Here is a 21,897-nt window from a genome sequence, read left to right on the forward strand (position 1 = left end):
GAAGCATTTCTCTGGACAGGCGCTTCAGGCCAAGACCAGTGTCCTGTATCATCCGAATCCTGGGCTGAGCTGGTGTGACCTGGGCACAAGCGTTACGTCGACATACAGGCAGTGGTGGCCAGGCTGGCTGGGTCAGCCGAACATCACAGGCACCCATGGGCTGGGTGACCATGGGAGGCTTCTTAGAGGTGGTGGACCTTGAGCCAGTCCTTCAAGGACGGGTGGTAATTAACACAGTTGTAGAGAAAAGAAGAAAGTGAGAGCTGAAGACATCTACAATTCTACAGGTATTTTAAAACAAAAAGTCACAAAACACAATAGACACCATGATTCCTTTTTTGTTAAAAACTTGTACGAATATACACATATGCATGCAGACACTTGTATCTATTCAAAGGATGATATATGGTGGTTTAGTCTCTAAGTCATGTCTGACTCTTGTGACCCCCAGGATTGTCACCGGCCAGGCTCCTCTGTCCTCTGTCTTTGGAATTTCCCAGGCAAGACTACTGGAGTGGGTTACCATTTCCTTCTCCAAGTGATCTTCCTGACCTGGGGATCGAATCTGGGTCTCCTGCATTGCAGGCAGGTTCTTTACCAACTGAGCCACCAGGGAAGCCCCAGGACGATATAAGGAAGAATATTTATGAAAATGTTAGCTATGTTATCATTGGGCATTACTTTCTTCTTTGTATTTACCTGTGTTTTCTAACTGTTCAGCAGTAAGCATGTATTACTATGTAACGTGGCTTAGAGGGTAAAGAATATAGACTGCCTGAAGTCCTGTTGGCGTGTAGATACTCCGTAAGTTGCTACCTGCTATTCTGTGAGTTAGAATTCTTCCTAGGTGTTACCGGGGTAATGAACTCCACAGGATTTCCGAGGCTCCTAGGATACAGAACAGAATGGTTTTCGAGCACACACACTGAAGGCTTGCTTGAGGCCATCTCCTCACCTTGCTGGTTAGTGGAATGGGATAATAGTGGTGCCTACATCTGGCGCTCTTTCTGAGCACTCCAAAAATGTTGCTATTGGCTTCTCTGTCTCTGTAGCTCTCTCTCTCTCTTACATACACACCTACTCTCTCTTACTCAAACACTGCTCTCAATTATCCACATGAAGGTAGTATAGATGAACCAGGGCTTCTCAGCCTTCAGTGTGCACATAAAAATCCTGGAAATTTTGTTAAAATGCAGGTTCTGCCTCAGGAGGGCTGAGCTGGAGCCCGAGACTCTACATTTCTAATGAGCTCCAGATGATATCCCGCTGCTGATCCGTGGACCACCCTTTGAGATGTGAAGGTGAGGACAAGTTCATGCCCTTTTTGGACATCCTAGAACAAACGCTCTCCAGTGGATTCAGATATTACCTGTCACGTGGACTCCTCTTGGGCAGTATTGCATCATCCTGTTCCTCTGGAAACATAAATACCTACTTCTGTGTGTGAGACTCTGTGCTGGATTTTCTGGGACATCAAAGTCTCTGTTGTACGGCAGGGCCTCTGTCTTAGGAGCTTATACTCAACACCTAAACATGAAAATGTAGGCAGCCAGTCAAAGGACCTATTCTGAGTGCTAAAGGAGGGCTGTAGGCGGTGACTGAGAGGGAGACTCCAGAGTCTATTCGAAATTCTGTAGAGAACTTCAGTCCGCATACTTCCTTTGAAACCTTGAGGAGTAACACATGCTCCAGATGCAGGACTGCATTAATGAGTCTTCAGTTTTAATGTGAGAGTCGTGTCTCTGTGTATAAATATATGCTCCCATAGGATTCGTGAGGTTGTGGTGTATTGTTTTCGTAGTTACCAGTCTTCCTCATTCCTCGTCAGTGGGGGAGCCGGGGGAGGAGATATGGAAGTCATCTGGAACATAAACACACAGGCTTGCGGCCATACCACACCACTGACTCCATTGTTTAAGGAACATGTTTGTTTCATTTGGCTGCATTTTGTGGGGCTTTCAGCTCCTGCTTTATTCCATTTGAAAATTATTATTTGCTATGGAAACAGTGATGTCAAATTGGTACAGGTGGGGCTGGGGGCATGAATAAATACAAAATAGTTCATCACAGGGGGCTCGAGTTATTATTGGGTCTAGGAGGTGCCCATTTGTGCAGGCCAGCCCTCACAGGCCCCGTGTTTTGGAAGCAGCAGTCTGCCAGGCGGGGGCGGGGTGTGGGCGACTCGCTTGGAAGAGAGTGTCCATTTTGGTTTTTATTATTTTAATTGAGATATAGTTAGTCCTACAGCACTATGTTAGTTTCTAGTATACAGCAAGTGATTCAGTTATATATATATATATGCTCCTGCTAAGTCACTTCAGTCGTGTCCGACTCTGTGCGACCCCATAGATGGCAACCCACCAGGCTCCCCCGTCCCTGGGATTCTCCAGGCAAGAACACTGGAGTGGGTTGCCATTTCCTCCTCCAATGCATGAAAAGTGAAAAGTGAAAGTGAAGTCATTCAGTCGTGTCCGACCCTCAGCAACCCCATGGACGGCAGCCCACCAGGCTCCTCCGTCCATGGGATTTTCCAGCCAAGAGTACTGGAGTGGGGTGCCATTGCCTTCTCCATTTATATGTATATATACACACACACAAAATATTTTCTTTTTCATATTCTTTGCCATTATAAGTTATTACAAGATATTGAATATAATTGCCTGTGCTATACTATAGAAACTTAAAATGTTTGTCTGTTTTATATATTAGTCTGTATCTGCTAATCCCAAACTCCTAAATCAGCCTTCCAGCCTTTCCCCTTTGTAACCATAAGTTTGTTTTCTATGTCTGTGAGTCTGTATCTGTTTTGTAAATAAGTTGATTTGTATTATTTTTTAGATTCCACATCTAAGTGATATCATATGGTATTTGTCTTTCTCTGTTTGACTTACTTCACTCAGTATGATTCTCTCTAGGTCCAAGAAAGTGTCTGTTTTTGAAGAGCACAAGTGTCTTAGAATACAGAGCCATGCTGCAACAGGACGTGATCTGCCCACAGACCATGTGGGGAGGAAGAGAAAGGGGACCTCAAGAGGCACATTGACAACGTGATCAAATGTTAGGATGTTTTCTTGAGTGGTTGTTGCCTTAGGAAGCAAGAGCTCTTTTTGGAGATAAGGAATTTCTAATCAGGTGGGAACACTTTGAGATAGCAAGTCTGAAATGGGTCTCTCTGGGGGTGCTTGGACTTGAGCAGACCTGAAGCTGCTGGGAACTGCCTTGGGGCCCAGAGAGACTCTCCAGAGCTGGTCCACAGGGAGGAGGCTGTAACAAGATTTCCAGCAATATCGACTCTTTTTTATCAGGTGCTGAAGTGGCAACCCATTCCAGTATTCTTGCCTGGAAAATTCTATGGACAGAGGAGCCTGGTGGGCTACAGTCCATGGGGTCACGAAGAGTCAGACATGAGTGATCCACTGGCCCAAGTATGTTCCCAGTGTTATATGCTTTGATTCTTCCAATAGACCTTATGGCCCGGATAGTAACGTTGTATCCAGCTCACAAATGTGGAAACTGAGACCTAGCAGGGCCAAGAGCTTGACAAAGGTCATAAGAGAATAATTGAGAAAAATGAGCCCATTCTGATTCCAGAATCTGCTTTCCTGTTCTATGTCCTTAAAGACTGAACCACAACCCTAGAGGTGGAATGTAATCTGCCAGAAGTGTTTCCTTTCACTAGACCCACAAAACTCACAAAGCCTTGTCCTGGACAGAGCATCCATCAGATTGGGGCCCAGGGAGACCTGGAGGGTGACCAAGCTCTGTCTGCCGCTTTTCACCTGGTGAAGGTGGTGCAATCGTAGCCCCAGGGCTATGCTCAGACACCCCTGAACCACTCACAGAGCTCCTACCGGGGCTCCAAGCCTGTACCGAGCCTCACAGCGACAGTGAGAGGCCCAGGCTACCCCCTGGGCAGATAGAGGAGACAGAGCAGGGATAGTTTTGGAGGTTTACCCAAAGTCATTCAGCCAGTAAGGGGCCAAACCTTTGGGTACAGAAGTTGGCCCTTGACTGCTGTGCTCTGCTGACTGCAGGCCAGAGGCCTGGCAACTGCTGTGTGACAGGGCCCCCCAAGGACCAGGATATGATCAGGGCAGGGTTAGAGGCCCCTCAGACTATTGCCTTTGACAAGGCTGAGGGCGAAGTGAGGCCAGAAGAACCTTCAGCTAAATTTGCAACGATTTAACCACACATGTTCCAAACAACCCAATTAAAAAATGGGCTGCGCTGCTGCTAAGTCACTTCAATCGTGTCCAACTCTGTGCGACCCCATAGACGGCAGCCCACCAGGCTTCCTGTCCCTGGGATTCTCCAGGCAAGAACACTGGAGTGGGTTGCCATTTCCTTCTCCAATGCAGGAAAGTGAAAAGTGAAAGTGAAGTCGCTCAGTCCTGTCTGACTCTTAGTGACGCCATGGACTGCAGTCCACCAGGCTCCTCCATCCATGGGATTTTCCAGGCAAGAGTACTGGAATGGGTTGCCATTGGGCAGAAGACCTAAAAAGACGTTTCTCCGAAGAAGACAGACAGATGGCCAAAGGCACGTGAAAAGATGCTCAACATTGCTAATTATGAGAGAAATGTATATCAAAATGACAATGAGGTATCACCTCACAGTGATCAGAATGGCCATTATCAAAAAGTCTACAAATAACAAATGCTGGAGAGGGTGTGGAAAAAGGGAACCTTCCTACACTGTTGGTGGGAATATAAGTTGGTACAGCCACTATGGAGAACAGTATGGGATTTCTTTATAAGCTAAAAGAGTTACCATATGATTCATCAACTGCACTTCTGGGCATACATCCAGAAAAGACAGTGACTCTAATTGGAAAAGATACATGCACCCCAAGGTTTTTTGAAGCACTATTTACAGTAGACAAGACATAGAAGCAACCTGCTGCTGCTGCTGCTGCTAAGTTGCTTCAGTCGTGTCCGACTCTGTGCGACCCCATAGACAGCAGCCCACCAGGCTTCCCCGTCCCTGGGATTCTCCAGGCAAGAACACTGGAGTGGGTTGCCATTTTCTTCTCCAATGTATGAAAGTGAAAAATGAAAGTGAAGTTGCTCAGTCGTGTCCGACTCCTAGTGACCCCATGGACTACAGCCCACCAGGCCCCTCCGTCCATGGGATTTTCCAGGCAAGAGTACTGGAGTGGGTAATGTCCATCAACAGGTGAATAATAAATAAGAGGAGGTGTGTGTGTGTGTGTGTGTGTGTGTGTGTGTAATGGAATATTACTTAGACATAAAAAATAATGAAATAATGCCATTTGTGGCAACATGGATGGACCTAGAGATTATCATAGTAAGTAAGTCAAAGTTATGGTTTTCCAGTGGTCATGTATGGATATGTGAGTTGGACTATAAAGAAAGCTGAACGCCAGAGAATTGATGCTTTTGAACTGCGGTGTTGGAGAAGACTCTTGAGAGTCCCTTGGACTGCAAGGAGATCAAACCAGTCAATCCTAAAGGAAATCAGTCCTGAATATTCATTGGAAGGACTAATGCTGAAGCTGAAACTCCAATACTTTGGCCCCCTGATGTAAGTAACTGAGTCCTTGGAAAAGACCCTGATGCCGGAAAAGATCAAAGGCAGGAGGAGAAGGGGACGACAGAGGATGAGATGGTTGGATGGCATCACTGACTCGATGGACATGAGTTTGCGAAAACTCTGGGAGTTGGTAATGGACAGGAAAGACTGGTGTGCTGCAGTCCATGGGGTCACAAAGAGTCGGACACAACTGAGTGACTGAACTGACACTGAAATCAGAGAAAGACAAATATCATATGATGTCACTTATATACGGAATCTAAAAAAAATGATACAAATGAACTTATTTACAAAACAGAAACAGACTCATAGACCTAGATAACAAACTATGGCTATCCAGGGGAAAGGGCAGGAGAGGGATAAATTAGAAGCTTGAAGTTGACAGATACATACTACTATATGTAAAATAGATAAACAGCAAGGTCCTACTATATTTCCCAGGAAGTTAAAATGGAAAAGAATCTGAAGAAGAATATATATCTCTGTGTGTGTGTGTATATATATACATACGTACATATACATGTATGTATATGCAAAAGTGAAAGTGTTAGTTGCTCAGTCTTGTCCAACTTTTGCGACCCCATGGACTGTAGCCCTCCAGGCTCCTCTGTCCATGGAATTTTCCAGGCAAGAACACTGGAGTGGGTAGCCAATCCCTTCTCCAGGGACTCTTCCTGATCCAGGGATCGAACCCGGGTCTCCTGCATTGTAGGAGGATTCTTTACCATCTGAGCCACCAGGGAAGCCCCATATATGTAAATAACTAAATCATTTTGTGTACACCAGAAATGAACACAACTGTATATCAGCTGTACTTCAATAAAACAAATAAATGGCTGCACATGCTTCGTCCTTCTCCAGGGCCATGGCCTCCCTCTCAGCACCCAGAGCCTTTTTCCTGACCTGTGGCCTCCCAGGAGGGGTTGCTGCTGCTCCATCCACCTGCGCACATGTTCCACGGGTATTGCTGAGTGATTCCCATGTTCCAAACTCTGAGCCTTTCGAGGAGGGGCTGGCAGGGCCCTGTGAGCTAGGCCCCAGCTTGAGGGTCAAGGTTGGTGAGATGAGACTACATCATAAATGCCGACTTTGCCCTTACTCTGCATCCTCTATGTCTACCTGTAGGAATTGAAAACTCAGAAAAGACAAAAAGAAAAAAAAAATTCCCAGCAGAAAGCATAAATGAAAAAGCCACCCTCCAGTTCTAACGGCATCTGGATGTGACAGGGAAAGGCGCTTGGACCCCACAAGCCAGGGCAGTATCTGGATAAGCTGTGCAGCCTGGTAAGGATGGTGTGTTTGGGAACGGTGCTTTGCAAACTCTGAAGTGACACTTGAGTGTGGGTTGCTTGTTTTAATGACATAAAATACACGTCTTAGAAAAATATCCAAGAAATGAAGCTCAGGAACTGGGGCAAATTAAAAGTGAAATTTGCAATTATGTAAGCCATTCAGGGGGCTTCCCAGGTGGCTTAGTGGTAAAGAACTCACCTGCCACTGCGGGAGAAATGGGTTTGATCCCCAGAGAAGGAAATGGCAACCCACTCCAGTATTCTTGCCTGGAAAATCCCATGGACAGAGGAGGCTGGCGGGCTACAGTCCACGGAGTCGCAGAAGAGTTGGACGTGACTTAGCGACTAAACAGCAAGAAGCCATCCAGGGACCCCAAATCAAACAATGCCTTAATGTTTCGCAGGTCCAGTTTCTAGATTTCCTTTTGAGTTATTTCTTTCCAGAAGGTGTATCCATCTCCCTACTGTTCTCTGCCACCACTTTTCTTCTCCACCCCCACCCAGGGCTGTGACATATGTCTGTGCAGGTTGTTCCCAGCACAGCTGCGGGCCATGCGGGGAGGCGTTACATCAAAGTCTGCATGAGTCAGACCATCGATTCTTAAACTCAGCTGCACACCGGACTCACTTGGGGGACTGTAAACATTATTGATGTCTTGGTCCCGCCTCCTCTGATTTAACTGGTCTAGGTGCAGTCTGGGCACTGGGATTTTTAGGCTGCTCAGGAGATTCTAGTATGCAGCCATGTATGAGGGCCACTGAGTTAGACTAGCTAAGAATGGCATCCTTTGAGGATGTGTGCAGTACAACCTGCTAACCCTTCCTCTCGGCCCTGCTTGCCCCCAGACGTGATCTGCAATGACCCGAACTCGCTAGTGGGAGAGACCACAGGATATACACACCTTTCTGCCTTTTGAGTCATGTGTTCCCTCGGGCTGGGATTGAGGTTAAGGAAAGTGTGGGTACTGATCTCTGAGCCTTTGAAGACTCTCTTACACTTCCTGCATCCTTCTGAGGGACAAGGGAGAGGCAGGGGTCTAATCCTGCTGAAAACTGGGAGTTTTTCAAGCCTGGTTTTGGAGGCTGCCCAACTCCGGTGCTCTGCCCAGGGTGAGCATGCTGTTTTGATCACCTGGCGGAGAGAGTGATTTAGGTCCTCAGAAGAATCTGGCTTATTTCCCCTGGTACCTAGGTCATTCCCTGATTATAAATCAACCACTGTTAGCAGCTGCATTTCGCTCTCCCAGGCCACAAGGGAACTGTGCAGTCTTTACTGAATTAGCAACTTAATTGCACTAAATATAGCTCTAATGCCCACAAAGAAGTTATGGCAGCTCCCAAAGGTGTCTGGCTTCCCACCCTCTCCCCTTACCAACCTCCTCTCCAAACTCAAGGAGCAGGTTAAACTCTGAACAGTTCAAACTTGCTAAATCACAAGCTCCTGGAATGAACACACTTTGTTTTGCATATATCATTATCACCAGCTCCTGCCATCTGAATTTAATGTCACCGTTTCCACAACAAATAATGTCCTTCAAGGGGGACACAGGGGGAGACCAAAATTCCCACAAAAAGCCAGAGGAATGAGACAAATATGTGATACAAGCAAATCCACGGAGTCGAGGTTCAGTCAAAAAAGCTCGCCTGTTTTACAGCCTGGATGCTCTGTAACTCACTGAAGCTCCCCGCCAGTGACTGCATCTGTCCTTCTAAACTTACAAGTTGAACTTCTTTGGCTGAAACCTTGCATCTGGCATGTATATTTATACTTGGCATTTCAGAATTAATATTTTTGGTTCAGCAGAGGGATCTAAAAGAAGCAGTTTCTGAAAAGTTCCAAATTCCTGAGCAGATATTTGAATCTGACTGGAGTGAGTGAGAGAGAGAGAAACCAAGTATGGAAGAGGCTGATAGTCATTACCCAGTATCTGTTCTACTCTTTTCCCTTTGCAGTGGAAAACAGTATGTTTTTTAATTTTAACTTTTTAACACCAAAAACATTTTGTATTGGTGTACAGTTGATTAATATTGTTGAATTGTTGAAACAATCACCAAAGTTTCAGGTGAACAACAGTAATTTTTAAAAATTACATTTCCCAGAGGTCCTTACAAGACCAAATTCTGGTCAAAGAATTAAAATTGGAAGTATGACATGGAACTTCCAGAAACTCTTGAAAAGAATCAAGTCAGATAGGAAGTGTATCCTTTTTTCCTTTTCTTTTTCTCCTTCCTTCTCGACTGTAGACGTAACACTGGGGCTTCAGTAGCCATCATGGACCGTGAGATGCCTTTGAAGAGGAAAGCCAGGTGCTGAACGAAGAAGGCAGAAAAATAGGCCACTGATGATGTAATACAAAGGATAAGCCCTGTATTATTACTATCCATCTCGGGATTTATTATATGTGAGAAAGAAATAAGTTTATTTGGGGTTTTTATTTATATGAAAACAAGGCTAGTCCAAATTGATAGCGAAGGATAGGGTAAAACTAATAGAAAAGTCATTTCTTATACCATGTCAGTACATTTTTGCCCATGTTAGTCCATCTGCTAAAGTGAATAACTTGATTTGAGAGCTTGGACATGACTCTTGTGTTCAGCAAGCTTAAGCCACGTGCCTAAGGTTACGCAGCTTACTGATTAAATGGCAGAGGCGCTACGCCTTTACGTAAGTCTGCTCTCTCTGTCGGAGGAGCATGAGTCAGTAAATACAACTCTGTAGGGTTTGCAGTTTTTCATCAACAATATTATGTTTAACCCTCAGTAGGCTGTGCAGGTCAGCTCTGGCCTGAATCCATCCCAAGCCCAATGAGCTGGGGAGACATTTGTTTACCCCAAAGATGCTGAACCTGCTTGGAATCTACTGGACTCTGTAAGGCTTCTATGTGTTTCTCTTTCATCCAGCCCCCACCTATGATGCCCCCGTGTGAATGGTAATAGACTCTGTATAATGGGACTGTTGAAGTTCTGCAGAAAGTTGCCTTTGCTTAGAGGATTTCAGTTACAGGTGGTTCCATGCACAAGGTGGGTTGCCCTCCTACAACTGGCCTTTGAAATCCAGCCAGTTACTATGTTAACAATGTAGCGTGAGAGAGCCTTCAACAACTGACATGGCTAATCGGCAGCATGAGATATGTCAACCCATCAAAATGAAAGAGAAGGAAGAGGAAAGCCTTTTTGTTTATTTGGGCCATTCTGGTTCAGTGAGTGTGGGTGATGATGAAATTTATTCAAGAGAACTTTAAGTCACGCCCAGGAAATACCAATGAGGGGACAAGCTGTCTGCTTTTCTCTCCATACCCCAAACAGTCTGTTTTCCTACTGTGGAGCAGAGCTGGGAGGGCAGTGCTAGGTCCTGGAGTGAAGCAGTTTCCTCCATGAACCACAAGGGCCTTGGGGGCAGCTGTACGCAGTGCTTGGTTCACTGCCTGCCAATAGGATGGGCTTCTGAAATGTTTGTCACTCAAAGAGTTGAATGAATCCCTGAGTACCTGCAATACTAACCCTGAAAAACGCTTTTTCAGCATCACACCTTAAGACAGTGGTTGACATGGGAATAAAACCCATGGAAATACCTTTGAAATAGTTATATCATCCACATAAAGATGGCTCCTTTGTATCCGGCCTTAGCATTTTGTCACACTTAAAGGAGGCAGAATTAGATTCTGTAGAACACAGCAGAATCTATTTCTCTCATTTATTTATTTACCATGTGTCTTGAGGGATCTTAGTTCTCTGACTGGGGATTGAACTCATGACCCCTAAAGCGGAAGTTCAAGAGTCTTAACCATAGGACCACCAGGGAATTCCCATATTACTCTCTAATTAAAAAAAAAAAATCTTTATTGAAGTTGTTACAATATTGCTTCTGTTTTATGTCTTAGTCTCTTTGGCCCTGAGGCATGTGGCTCTTAGCTCCCTGAGCAGGGATGGAACCCACACTCCCTGCATTGGAAGGTAAAGTCTTAACTACTAGACCTCCAGGGAAGTCCCTTTCTCTCTAATGTAAAAGATCTAAGTAAATTACTAGGCAGCATTGTAGTCAGTGGGGACCCAGCCTTCTTCTATCTTTCTATTCCAGCTTTGTAGCTTCCATCCTCAAGGTCATCTCACTGTTCAAGATAACTGCTGAAGTTTCTGTGATTATATATAAGTTGTAGTCTTCAAGAAGAAAAATGAAAAGTCAAGAAATGAATTCCCCAGCTATCTGTTTTCTAGGCAGTCTTCAAGGAACCCCCTTCCAAAACCTTCTACTTACATCCAATTAGCCAGAACTTAGTCATATGGCCAAACTTAGCTGCAAAGGAGGCTGGGAACTGTAGTCTTTTACAGGGCACTTGACCACCTCCCCCTGTAATAATATATTCCAGCAGTTCTCAACCTTTGTGGTCTTAAAAACCTTTTATACCTGTGAAATTTACTGAGAAGCCCAAAGAATTTTTGTTTATGGACTATCAGTATTTCCTATTTACCTTATTAGAATTAAAATTTAAAAAGGATAAAATATTCATTTATTCATTTAAAAATTATAATGCATGTGTCAAATCATCACATTGTACACTTTAGATATCTTACAGTTTTTTCATCAATTATACCTCAGTAAAGCTAGGGAAAAAATTAAAACAACTCCAGGACCTTCAAAAATATTAAAAAATGAAAATTACAAGTATTATAAACCCTTTCTGTATTAAATAGACTATTTTTCCAAAGCAAAAAAAAATGAGAAATGATACTGTTTTCCATTTTTGCAAAGTTTTTATTATCTTACTTAACAGAAAATAGACTCTCAGAACTTATATCTGCTTCTACACTGAATCTGTTGCCATATGTTGTTTTGATTGAATTTTATGAAGAGAATTTGGCCTACACAGATGTATAGTAGGAATATATAGAAGTATTTTAAAAGCTTTTCAGATAATTCTGTATATCCTTCTTGGATACTAAACCAAAACCTAGGTGGTAATTTCTGAAAGGCTAGTTGCAGTGTGGAATCTGAAGTTGTATCAATGAACATTTTGTACTGTTACATTAAAATCCATTGGTCTGTCTTGCACTCTGAATGCATTTTCCCCACAAATGATTTTGTAATATCCTGTAGTGGTCGTGTGGAAAATATTAGTTCACTGAGTTATACAGACCTTTCAAATGTTGAAGCATTTCATTATATACATTTTTAGAAATTACCATTTAAAATATCAGTACTGATCTGTAAAGAAAAGTCCACTTTTAGAGAAATTGTCAAGTTCATGATGATAAATAGAAGGTTTCAGAAATTCTAATTTTCACTTGAAAGGTTGAAAGTTCTCAATGGCAACAAATACAGTCAGTTATTTCCCAGGGAGTGACGCGCTCACTTTGTTCAGTTTTGGAAACATGTCTGCTAAGTGCACAAATGCACGATGCTGATGCCTCCTGCCGCAGGCCTTCAGGACCATAGGGTGAGCTAGGAAGTCAGTTGCGGTGACTTGAGCGCAGGGACCAGAAAGGTGACCCCCACGGGTGAGCCCCGTGGCCTCTGAAGGGCTCTAATGAGGCGCAGACACACTCCAGCCTAAACCTGTCCTCTTTGCGCTTTGCAGACAGAGCTTTCTGTTTCCCCTTTGCCATCTGTTTGCCTCCTGAAAAATTCCAAGCATGTTTGTGGGGCTCCTGTTCAATCTGTTGAGGGATCAGGGCATCCTTCCTGGCTGAAGTGGGATCAAACCAGCCCCACAGGCCCTAGAGGAGGAGTCCCAGACAGATTCCAGGAGGGAAGAGGGAAGGGGCAGCTGCTGCGGACACAATTTCCTCTCACACCCACTCGGGGAGGTGGGGGAGGGTGCAAAGGTAATCCGCTCCTTCTGGTGTGGAACCGGTTTACTTAGGTGGCTTTGTTTCATCTCTGAAGGTACAATGGTTGTGGCTCCTTGGTAAGTGAACGGCTGTCTGCTGTGAACAGTGCTTCCCAGTGTGAAGGCGGGGTTGAAACAAACTATCAAAGAACCATGTGGAATCAGATTTCTGACTCTGTGTGTGTGCTGCTGTTATGTTGACGTTGGTTAGTGTTTTATCCCAGGACAGAGGACTTTAGCAACAACATGTATGTGTGAAAATTCTTCCACATACATAGTGAAAACTGTTCTTTCTCCCGGAGACTTTGTATGTATGTGTCTATGTAGAAGTGTTATTCATGTTGTATTGCACTGTGTCCATCTATATACCACATTTGTTTCTATGTGTCTTGTGTGTTTGTTACATATATAAGCAACAGTAGCAATGAAAATCATTTAGGTGAGGACTCAAGAAGATGAAAAGTGAAAGTGAAAGTCGGTCGTGTCCGACTCTTTGAGACCCCATAGACTATACAGTCCATGGGATTCTCCAGGCCAGAATACTGGAGTGGGTAGCCTTTCCCTTCTCCAGGGGAAGGAGATCTTCCCAACCCAGGGATCGAACCCAGGTCTCCCACATTAAACATTAAAAACATTAAAAGTACATGGAGGAAAAAAGTGTATTCTGCAGTGAAAATGCAGACATAGAGAACAGACTTGACCCAGTTGGAGAAGGAAATGGCAACCCACTCCAGTGTTCTTGCCTTGAGAATCCCGGGGACGGCAGAGCCTGGTGGGCTGCCGTCTCTGGGGTCGCACAGAGTTGGACATGACTGAAGCGACTTAGCAGCAGCAGCAGCAGTAGGGGAAGGAGAGGGTGGGATGAATGGAGAGGGTAACATGGAAACGTATACATTACCGTATATAAAATAGATAGCAAGTGGGAATTTGCTGTGTGACACAGGGAGCTCAACCCAGTGCTCTGTGACAACTTAGAGGGCTGGGAGTAGGGAGGGAGATGGCGGGGTGGCTCAGGAGGGAGGGGACGTGTGTATATCTGTTGCGGATTCATCTTGATGTATGGCAGAAACCAACACAATATTGTAAAGTGATTATCATCCCATCAAAAAAGAAAAGTACATGGAGATAGATCATTTAGTTTTCTTCTTGTATTCTAAAAATAATTTTAGGAACAGGAAATACATGAACATGGTAGAAAAATTATTAACTAGCATGAATTAAAGTGATAAAGAAGTCTCCCATCCTCTGCCACAGACACAATTATTACCAATTCTTATGTCTTCTTTAAGAGATATTCTATATATTTAAAGAAGAGGATACACACACATACTCCCTTAAAAAAAATGTGTTCTTTTAAACTAATGAAAGGTTAGAACAGGAAAATCACATCTTCATTTCCAGCCCCTTGTGTGTAAGCACAGACTCGAGCATACATATCTGTGTCTTATGATTTACACATGTGTAGGTTTTGTGCTGGAGGACAAATTCTTTGTTCCAAGAAAACTTCTGGAACCTAGAAAACTGACTTCCCAGTTCACCTGGTTGTTAATCTTCCTAAAAGCTCAAGACAAATAAAATCCCCATATCTGAGACCTTTGTGGTATCCCAGAGGCAGGTGAGAATCATTCCCATGGAATTGTCTTCACTTTCTGATTTGTCACCAATTCTTAAGAGCAATCCAGTGAAGGTTTATTTAGTACAGCTCACTGTTGATTTTATAACCAACTGCTGACTGCTTGGGACATAAAATCTTGATGATTTACAGGTAGTGAGTGGGTAAGAAATCCATAAATCACATTCTATAATAAAAGAGTGTAGGTGAACAGACATACACACACACACACACATACACACACACACACACACACACACACACACATACCTTCAAAGGAAGAGTTGTAGGTAAGACCAGAAAATACATTAGTTTTTAATTTGAGAATTGAGAACTCATTGGTAAGAGCCCCATAGTCAGTAGCCTCAGAGAATTCAATTATACCAAGTGATGGTACAACTTTTTTAGTGTAGAGTGAGAGGTTTGTTTCTTAAAGAGGAGACACTGGTTCTCACTTTTGAAATGTTCAAAGGAGTTTTTATGGTCTCTGGAGGAAAAAACTTTTTCCAACCAAGCCAAAGATGCTTATGATTATCAGTTTTCTGATATTGAAACTCTTGAAATTATTATGCAACAGGTACTTCTCCAACACTTGAAGATCTTTTTCTCTTCATGAAAATTATTTTCCAGGACAATGTTTGGGAAAAAAATTCTCTAATAATATGCTAAAAGTAGAAAACACTAAGTTTCTAATTCCAGTGGAGTCCTAGAGTTTCAGGGAATTTACAGAGATGGAAATATGAATTGAAAAAAATCTTGAAAAACATTTTTGTTTGGAAAGCGAAATTTAATAAATATGACTCTGCTACCATGTCATGCCAACTCTCTGCCTCTCAAAAGATAGTATAATGTAGACAGAAATTTAGGGATCCATTTAGCCAAAAGCCAATCTCATTTGGATACTGATTCAAACAAAACAAAGCAGTAAAAAAAATTAAGTAAAATAGAGAAAATCAAGAAGGTTGAATACTGACTAAATATTTGAAGACATTAAAGGATTATAAATTGTGAGGGTGTAAAAACAGTGTTGCATTTTTTTGGAGCCTTTGTCTTTTAAAGCTACACAGTGAAATTTTTTAGGATGAAATGATTTGATGGTTTGGTTTTGCTTTTTAAAAATCCAGTTGGTGGAAGAGGGGGGTGATAAAAGAAGTAAGATTGGCCATGAGTTGAGGGAAGGTGAGGGCCACCTCATGCGAAGAGTTAACTCATTGGAAAAGACTCTGATGCTGGGAGGGACTGGGGGCAGGAGGAGAAGGGGACGACAGAGGATGAGATGGTTGGATGGCATCACCGACTCAATGGACGTGAGTTTGAGTGAACTCCGGGAGTTGGTGATGGACAGGGAGGCCTGGCGTGCTGCGATTCATCGGGTCGCAGAGAGTCGGACACGACTGAGCGACTAAACTGAACTGAACTGAACTGAGGGCTACAGAGGGTTTCATATACTATTCTCTCTACGGTTCTACTTCTTTGAAATTTTTCATAATAAAAGGAGCTAAGTTGAACTATTTGTTTGTTATCTATTTGAAAAGTTCTTCATTTATTCATTTCACATTGATTATTCAGTAGGAGAGTGACTTCACTTTCACTTTTTACTTTCATGCATTGGAGAAGACAATGGCACCCCACTCCAGTACTCTTGCCTGGAAAATCCCATGGATGGAAGAGTCTGGTAGGCTGCAGTCCATGGGGTCGCTAAGAGTCGGACACGACTGAGTGACTTCACTTTTCACTTTCATGCATTGGAGAAGGAAATGGCAACCCACTCCAGTGTTCTTGCCTGGAGAATCCCAGGGACGGGGGAGCCTGGTGGGCTGTCGTCTATGGAGTCACACAGAGTTGGACATGACTGAAGCGACTTAGCAGCAGCAGCAGCACTCAGTAGGAACTGAGTATCAGTCATGTGGAGGCCTTTGCAGGAGGACTTTAGTAGTTGCCAAGGGGTGTGGGCAGTAGGCTCTGCAGGCAGTGCCTGGCTATGAGGTGCTTCTGAGGTGAGACGCACCAGCACCCCATCCAGGGTGTGGGGCTTCTGCTTAGCGTCACTCCACTGACCTGACATTCAACATGGCTGCTGAGGAGCCCCAGAAGTGGGAAGCTGAAGACAGGTACCCAAGGCCAGCTCATCACAAACAATTAGTTTATTTTTATACTGTACCTCCCACCCCACCCGACCCCCAAAATGTGGGGTGAGCATTTAAAAAGCTGTTTTGGAGCAGAACCACTTTATGCATTTGAAACTTACACCCGTGCCTGGTTCAGTGAAACAAGAGGGTAACTGATGGCAGTCTCCAAAAGACACTCACCTCCCAGGGCCCGGCAGGAGGAAGTGGACGAGACCCACACTGCAGCAGAGACCTTGGCCCGAGCGGAGAAAGAAGCCTAAGAGCTTTGCGAAAACCTCTTCCCTTCGGTGCCTGAGCCTCATCTTCCCAGCTCCGACGGTCCTTTCCTGCCGCGTCAAGGTCGCCAGCTGTCAGCAGTGTGTCAAGCCCAAAGCCCCAACCCCAATTGACTCCTGAGAGATGTTAATATTTAGTTCTTAAAAACCTGTCTCCTTTGATTGACAAGTTTTGTTTGGAATTACATGTAAATCGAAGAGGCTGCCCAGCCATGGCACCCCAGCAAAGACGGAGGGTGGAGGAGAGGGCGTCTCCCGGTGCTCTGGACTTCACCAGCAAGGTCAGTGCACACCGTATACACCTCTGGGTCTTGCTCTAACCAGCAAGTGTTCAGAATCAGATCGCATCCCCCTCCTCATTAAAACTCTTCAACGACTTCCTAGTAGTTCTGCAGACATAGGCTAAGATGTTTGACAAGGCCCCGTGGGTTCTGCTTGGGTCACCAGACCTTTCAGCCTGTACCTACAGCCAGGGCCACGTTCCACACCAGGAATCTCAGGGTGGACATCACAGCCGGGACCAGGCAGACCCCAAGTCACGGTCCCCAGTTGTGATCTTCCACTCAGCCCTGATAGATGCTGAGAGAGAGAATGAGGAAAGGCAGATATCCAGACAATAAACCTGCAACTCTGCCAGGAGTGTGTCCTTGCTGGCCAGAGACCTGGTGTGAGTCCAGGGGCCACTCGGTGGACTTCCCATCATGTTGATCCCGGCAACCCCGAAATGAAGACAAAGAGAGCATGTCATGTCTGACTCTTGCAACCCCATGAACTGGGGCCCGCCAGGTTCCTCTGTCCATGGGATTCTCCAGGCAAGAATACTGGAGTGGGTTGCCATGTCCTTCTCCAGGGGATTTTCCTCACCCAGGAACCGAACCCAGGTCTCCTGCATTGCAGGCAGATTCTTTACTGACTGAGCTACAAGGGAAGTCCGAGGGAAGACAGAGGAGATGCTCAGCAAATAGGTGCTGAATTCCTATGTTGGGAGCCCCACCTCCCACCTTGAGCCATCAGCTCTGATGCTCTGTCTTTAAAAACATAAATTTCCTCTGTGTTAGCACTTTTTCTGTCTTGGGGCAGTTGGTGTTGAATGAGTCTGCTGCCTGGAACTAAGCCCCACCGAGGCTGGTTCCCTGCATATCAGACTCCAAGCATCACCACGACAAACTGGCTATCCTGCCCTCCCGCCTTCCACACTCATATCCTTTCCAAACACCTCTTCCCCTTTTGAGCTACCCTTGCCACTTGCCAGAACCCAAATCCAGGAATAAAAGTTGTGCGGTGAACAAGGATGAGAAGGGAGGAGGAGGAAGGTTTGTAGGCATTGATGGCGGGGACACCACTGTGTCCGTGTCACCAAACGTCCTCCCTGAACTGATGGTCCTCAGGCAGGAGTCCAGCAGTTCATGAATGCATTGAGTGTAAAGCTAGTTTCTATAAAATGAATTGTATCTTTCAATTACCTTTTATCAGTGAACATGAAAATGAGATTTCATCCCTAAGATGAAATTTGTAAGAGTACAAATCACAATAATAATATCAAGCTTATTTTAATCATATCCTTGGAAAACTAGATATTTCTGATCAAGATTAGTAAAAATCACTCCATATATAAATGCAGTACCCAGACTCTAAAGGATTGCTATGTCCTGTCTTCCTTTGGTTTGAGCTTCCCTTTCCTTACATGGCCTGTCCTTTTAGCCTATGGAAAATACTTTCTTTTAAGCCCTGATGGTTTTTATCTGTCTCTTCTAAAGTCTGTGAGTCTGTTCTAGCTGTCAGTTCAGATTCTTGGAAGTTAAAGGTACCAAAGATTTTTTTTTTATATAAAGAAGATGAGCTTTTCTTAACCATAAAGATTGTTTCTATGACTCATGGTTTTCCAGGTGTTGACACAGGAACTCTCTTCTAATTTAACAGATCTCATCCATGTGAAGGGAAGTGATCATGTTCTGTTGGCCCCTGGTTCCAGCACAGATCCTGTCCTTGGGTAGATGGGCTTCAACCTTGCTGAAGAACTGCTGGGACCCAGTGATAACTTAAGGATTTATTGATTTCATTGTCCCATTATGATTTATTTCATATGTTTAATCCAGCTATCTAATACTATTCTAACAGGAGATGTTCTTTTATTCCACTTAATTCATTTATCTTTGCAGACTTTAAGATATCCAGAGTCCTCCAGGGACACCAGCTGGCCACCAAGTTCCTACAAACATGCAGATGCCCTTTAGGGGCTGAGAACAGGTGCTGGAAAATCTCCATTTGGGCCTGTTTTCTGTCCCCTGCTTCCTTCCCACCCCTACTCTCACTGCTGTGGAAACTCCCAAAGTCACAGCAGCAGTGATTTTCCCTTGGCTGTGCTGTACTCTGCGGTGCTCAGTTGCTCAGTCGTGTCTGACTCTTTGCGATCCCATGGACCGTAGCCATGGGCTCCTCTCTCCATGGGATTCTCCAGGCAAGTAGACTGGAGTGGGTTGCCATGCCCTCCTCAGGTTCCCTTGGCTGCTAGAGCTCAAATGAAGACACCAGTGCCTCCCAGTGGGAAAGGGATGAGTGGTGGATTAACAGGTGAAATTCCTGATCCTGAATCATATCCAGGGGATTTCTAGCTCTATCAGAAAGGCATTTCCCCACCCCTGCCTAATTTTTACCAACCAGAGAGATTCAGCCTCCCACTTCTCCCTGCCCCACCCTCCCCAAATGGTATCTGTCAAGACTTCCTGGTTAGACAGCTCTGCGCACAGAACACTTCAGCTGTCAGCAACATGATGACAATGCTGTGCCCTCAGCCTCACAGTCTATCGAGGAGGGGAGCATATCTCCTCATACGGAGGAGGGGAGAAGCAGGCAGAGTCCTCATCACCCAGCGGTGTCTCTTCTAGCTGCTCAGCATCAGGGCTGGACCTGAAATGGAAGCAGAAAGGACAAGATGCCTTACAGCCCCCAGCACGACTCTCGAAAACGATGCCACCGTCGCAGCAACAGACCACACAGAGATCGGCAGTCTCCCACCACCTCCCTTGCAAACGGAACACAGCCATAGATTCTGACTCCCACAGGAGGGAGGGGATCATCCGCACTCCACACACCCTACCTGCCATCTGCAGTGTCCGCAAAGGAAGGGTAGTCCTGGTCGTCAACAAAGGCAGCATTCTCCGGAGGGTAGATGGTATAGTACTGAGGGGGGCTTGGCATGGTGGCCGCCAACCCTCCAGTGGGTATGAGGCCACATGGGCTCACCACTGGCTGCAGGTAGGTGGTATTCATCCCCATAGGCTCTTGAGAGCCATAAGGAGGAGGGATATACTGCACCACAGTGGCGCCGTGGAAGGTGATGGGTTGGTTGATACCAGTGAACACAAAGGATTGTCCTCCCGCCGTCTGCTCCGGATCCGGGAGCCTCTCCTCACTTTCTTTGCACCACTGGCAGGACAGCATTTTGAACTTGCACACGGCAATCAGGATGAACGTCACCCCCACCGACAGCAGGATGGGCCCGAGGAGCTGGGTCCATTCGAAGTGGGAGACCCCTTGGTATTTGATCCAGCCCATGATGGTGAATGTGACCCCCACCAGTCCCAGGAAGATGCCCGAGAAGAGCAAGGTGGCCCCTGCCTTGTCGTCGTCTGACACCTGGATGTCGGCAGTGCTGGGAGTGTATGGAGTGACCGAGAACACGTTGAGAGGGAAGTCCTCCAGGCGGCTGCAGCCCTGCTCCATTGTCCTCTTGCCTGCCCCAGGGCAGAGGGCTTGTGAGAGCTCCTGAGAGCAGAGCCCAGGAGCCCCTGGTTCAGGTTAGTTATGGAAGAACTTTGGGCTTCTGTGGTTAACAGAGTAGAACATTCAGAGGCCTGAACTTTGTTTAGAAGAATAAAGGTCTGAGAAGTGAAGCCTGAAGCTTTCTCATAAATTTTATTAACAGTTGGAGGCCTCTGATTTGCAATTCAATGACAAGCACTCTCTCTTTCACTCATTCAGAAAGTTTTTACTGAGCACATTTTATGTGCCAGGAGGTACTTTTTTTAGATGTGTCAGGGGCTGCTCCAAGACTCTGTTTTGTTGTTAATTGCTAAGTTGTGTCTAACTCTTTGTGATCTCATGGACCGTAGCCTGTCAGGCGCCTCTGTCCATGGGATTTCCCAGGCAAAACTACTGCAGTAGATAGCCCTTTCCTTCTCCAGGGGATTTTCCCCAGCCAGGGATCGAAACCTTGTCTCCTGCATTGGCAGGCATTGGGAGGTGGATTCTTTGCTGCTAAGCCACCAGGGAAGCTCTGTTCACACCCTGCCCAAACCAAGACTGTAGAAATGGCAGAGGACCTCCAGGGCGCTGGGTTGTACAGATGCCCTAGATGTGTCCACCACACGCTCAGGAATCTACCCCAACTTTCCTGCTGGGTCAGCTCACTAGAAATAAGCAGAGACCTGTTTGAGGATGGTCTGTTTTCCTCCCCACCTCAGGAACCTCTAGTTGTAATGACAAACTTTCACAGCAAGTCTCGCAGAGTCCTGAGGTCCTGCTCTTCCCTGACCAGCTCTAAGTGCCTTTGCTGTCAGCATCTGGGGAGTAGTTGCTGCTGTGGGAGAGGAGAGACACCCTGGAAGCCTTTCCATGCACTGCATCATCGGCAGAGAATCGGGTATGACCTGGGGTCTCAGGGACACCCACTTCAGACCCTCGCTCAGTGGTGGCAGCACAGTCCTTGGTTTCCATGGCGAAGTAAATAGCTGCATTTCAAGCCTCCTGTGTTTTTGCAACCACACCCAAGCTCATTTTGGGAAGAAAACTTGCCCTTCCGTGATGTGATCTGTCATTCATAACTACAGAACTTAAGAACAGCCCCATCGATATTCTTTCAAAAGATTTTTTTTGATGTGGACCCTTTTTAAAATCTTTATTGCATTTGTTACAATGTAACTTCTGTTTCATGTTTTGGTTGTTTTGGCCAGGAGGCTTGTGGGATCTTAGGTCCCCAACCAGGGATGGAACCCAACACCCCTTGCATTGGAAGAATGGAGTCTTAAGCCCTGGACTGCCAGGGAAGTGCCCAGTCCCACCGGTTTCATCTTTCATGGAACAGTAACTGTAGCCCTGTTCCTGTCTCCAAACAGATGTCTCTCTTCAGTGGTTAAATATTATATCCGCTCCCTTTTGCAGGCATGAGCTCAAGGTCCAGGAAGAGTTGTCCTCTTGCCCTATGGTAGG

The 21,897-nt window shown here is 45.3% G+C and overlaps 1 protein-coding gene and 1 long non-coding RNA gene across 4 annotated transcripts; one reads left to right on the top strand and one right to left on the bottom strand.

Moving 5' to 3' along the window:
• Positions 1 to 880: 880 nt before the first annotated feature.
• On the top strand, positions 881 to 18,696 carry LOC133233465 (uncharacterized). 3 transcript variants are annotated; one of them, XR_009731720.1, is made up of 5 exons: positions 881 to 962; positions 1,197 to 1,301; positions 6,679 to 6,837; positions 16,889 to 16,970; positions 18,610 to 18,696. It is a non-coding gene; the product is annotated as an uncharacterized LOC133233465 (long non-coding RNA). The 3 variants fall into 3 exon arrangements; XR_009731722.1 differs by lacking the exon at positions 6,679 to 6,837; XR_009731721.1 differs by lacking the exons at positions 16,889 to 16,970; positions 18,610 to 18,696 and adding an exon at positions 9,090 to 9,284.
• Positions 18,221 to 20,589, bottom strand: TMEM174 (transmembrane protein 174). The gene is made up of 2 exons (XM_061393288.1): positions 19,787 to 20,589; positions 18,221 to 19,596 (listed from the first exon to the last, which is right to left on the bottom strand). The coding sequence occupies exons 1-2, from the start codon at positions 20,410 to 20,412 to the stop codon at positions 19,491 to 19,493; spliced, it is 732 nt and encodes a 243-aa protein (XP_061249272.1). The 5' UTR covers positions 20,413 to 20,589; the 3' UTR covers positions 18,221 to 19,490.
• Positions 20,590 to 21,897: the final 1,308 nt, after the last annotated feature.

This window comes from Bos javanicus, chromosome 20, assembly GCF_032452875.1.
Source record: "Bos javanicus breed banteng chromosome 20, ARS-OSU_banteng_1.0, whole genome shotgun sequence".
Lineage (NCBI taxonomy): Eukaryota > Metazoa > Chordata > Mammalia > Artiodactyla > Bovidae > Bos > Bos javanicus.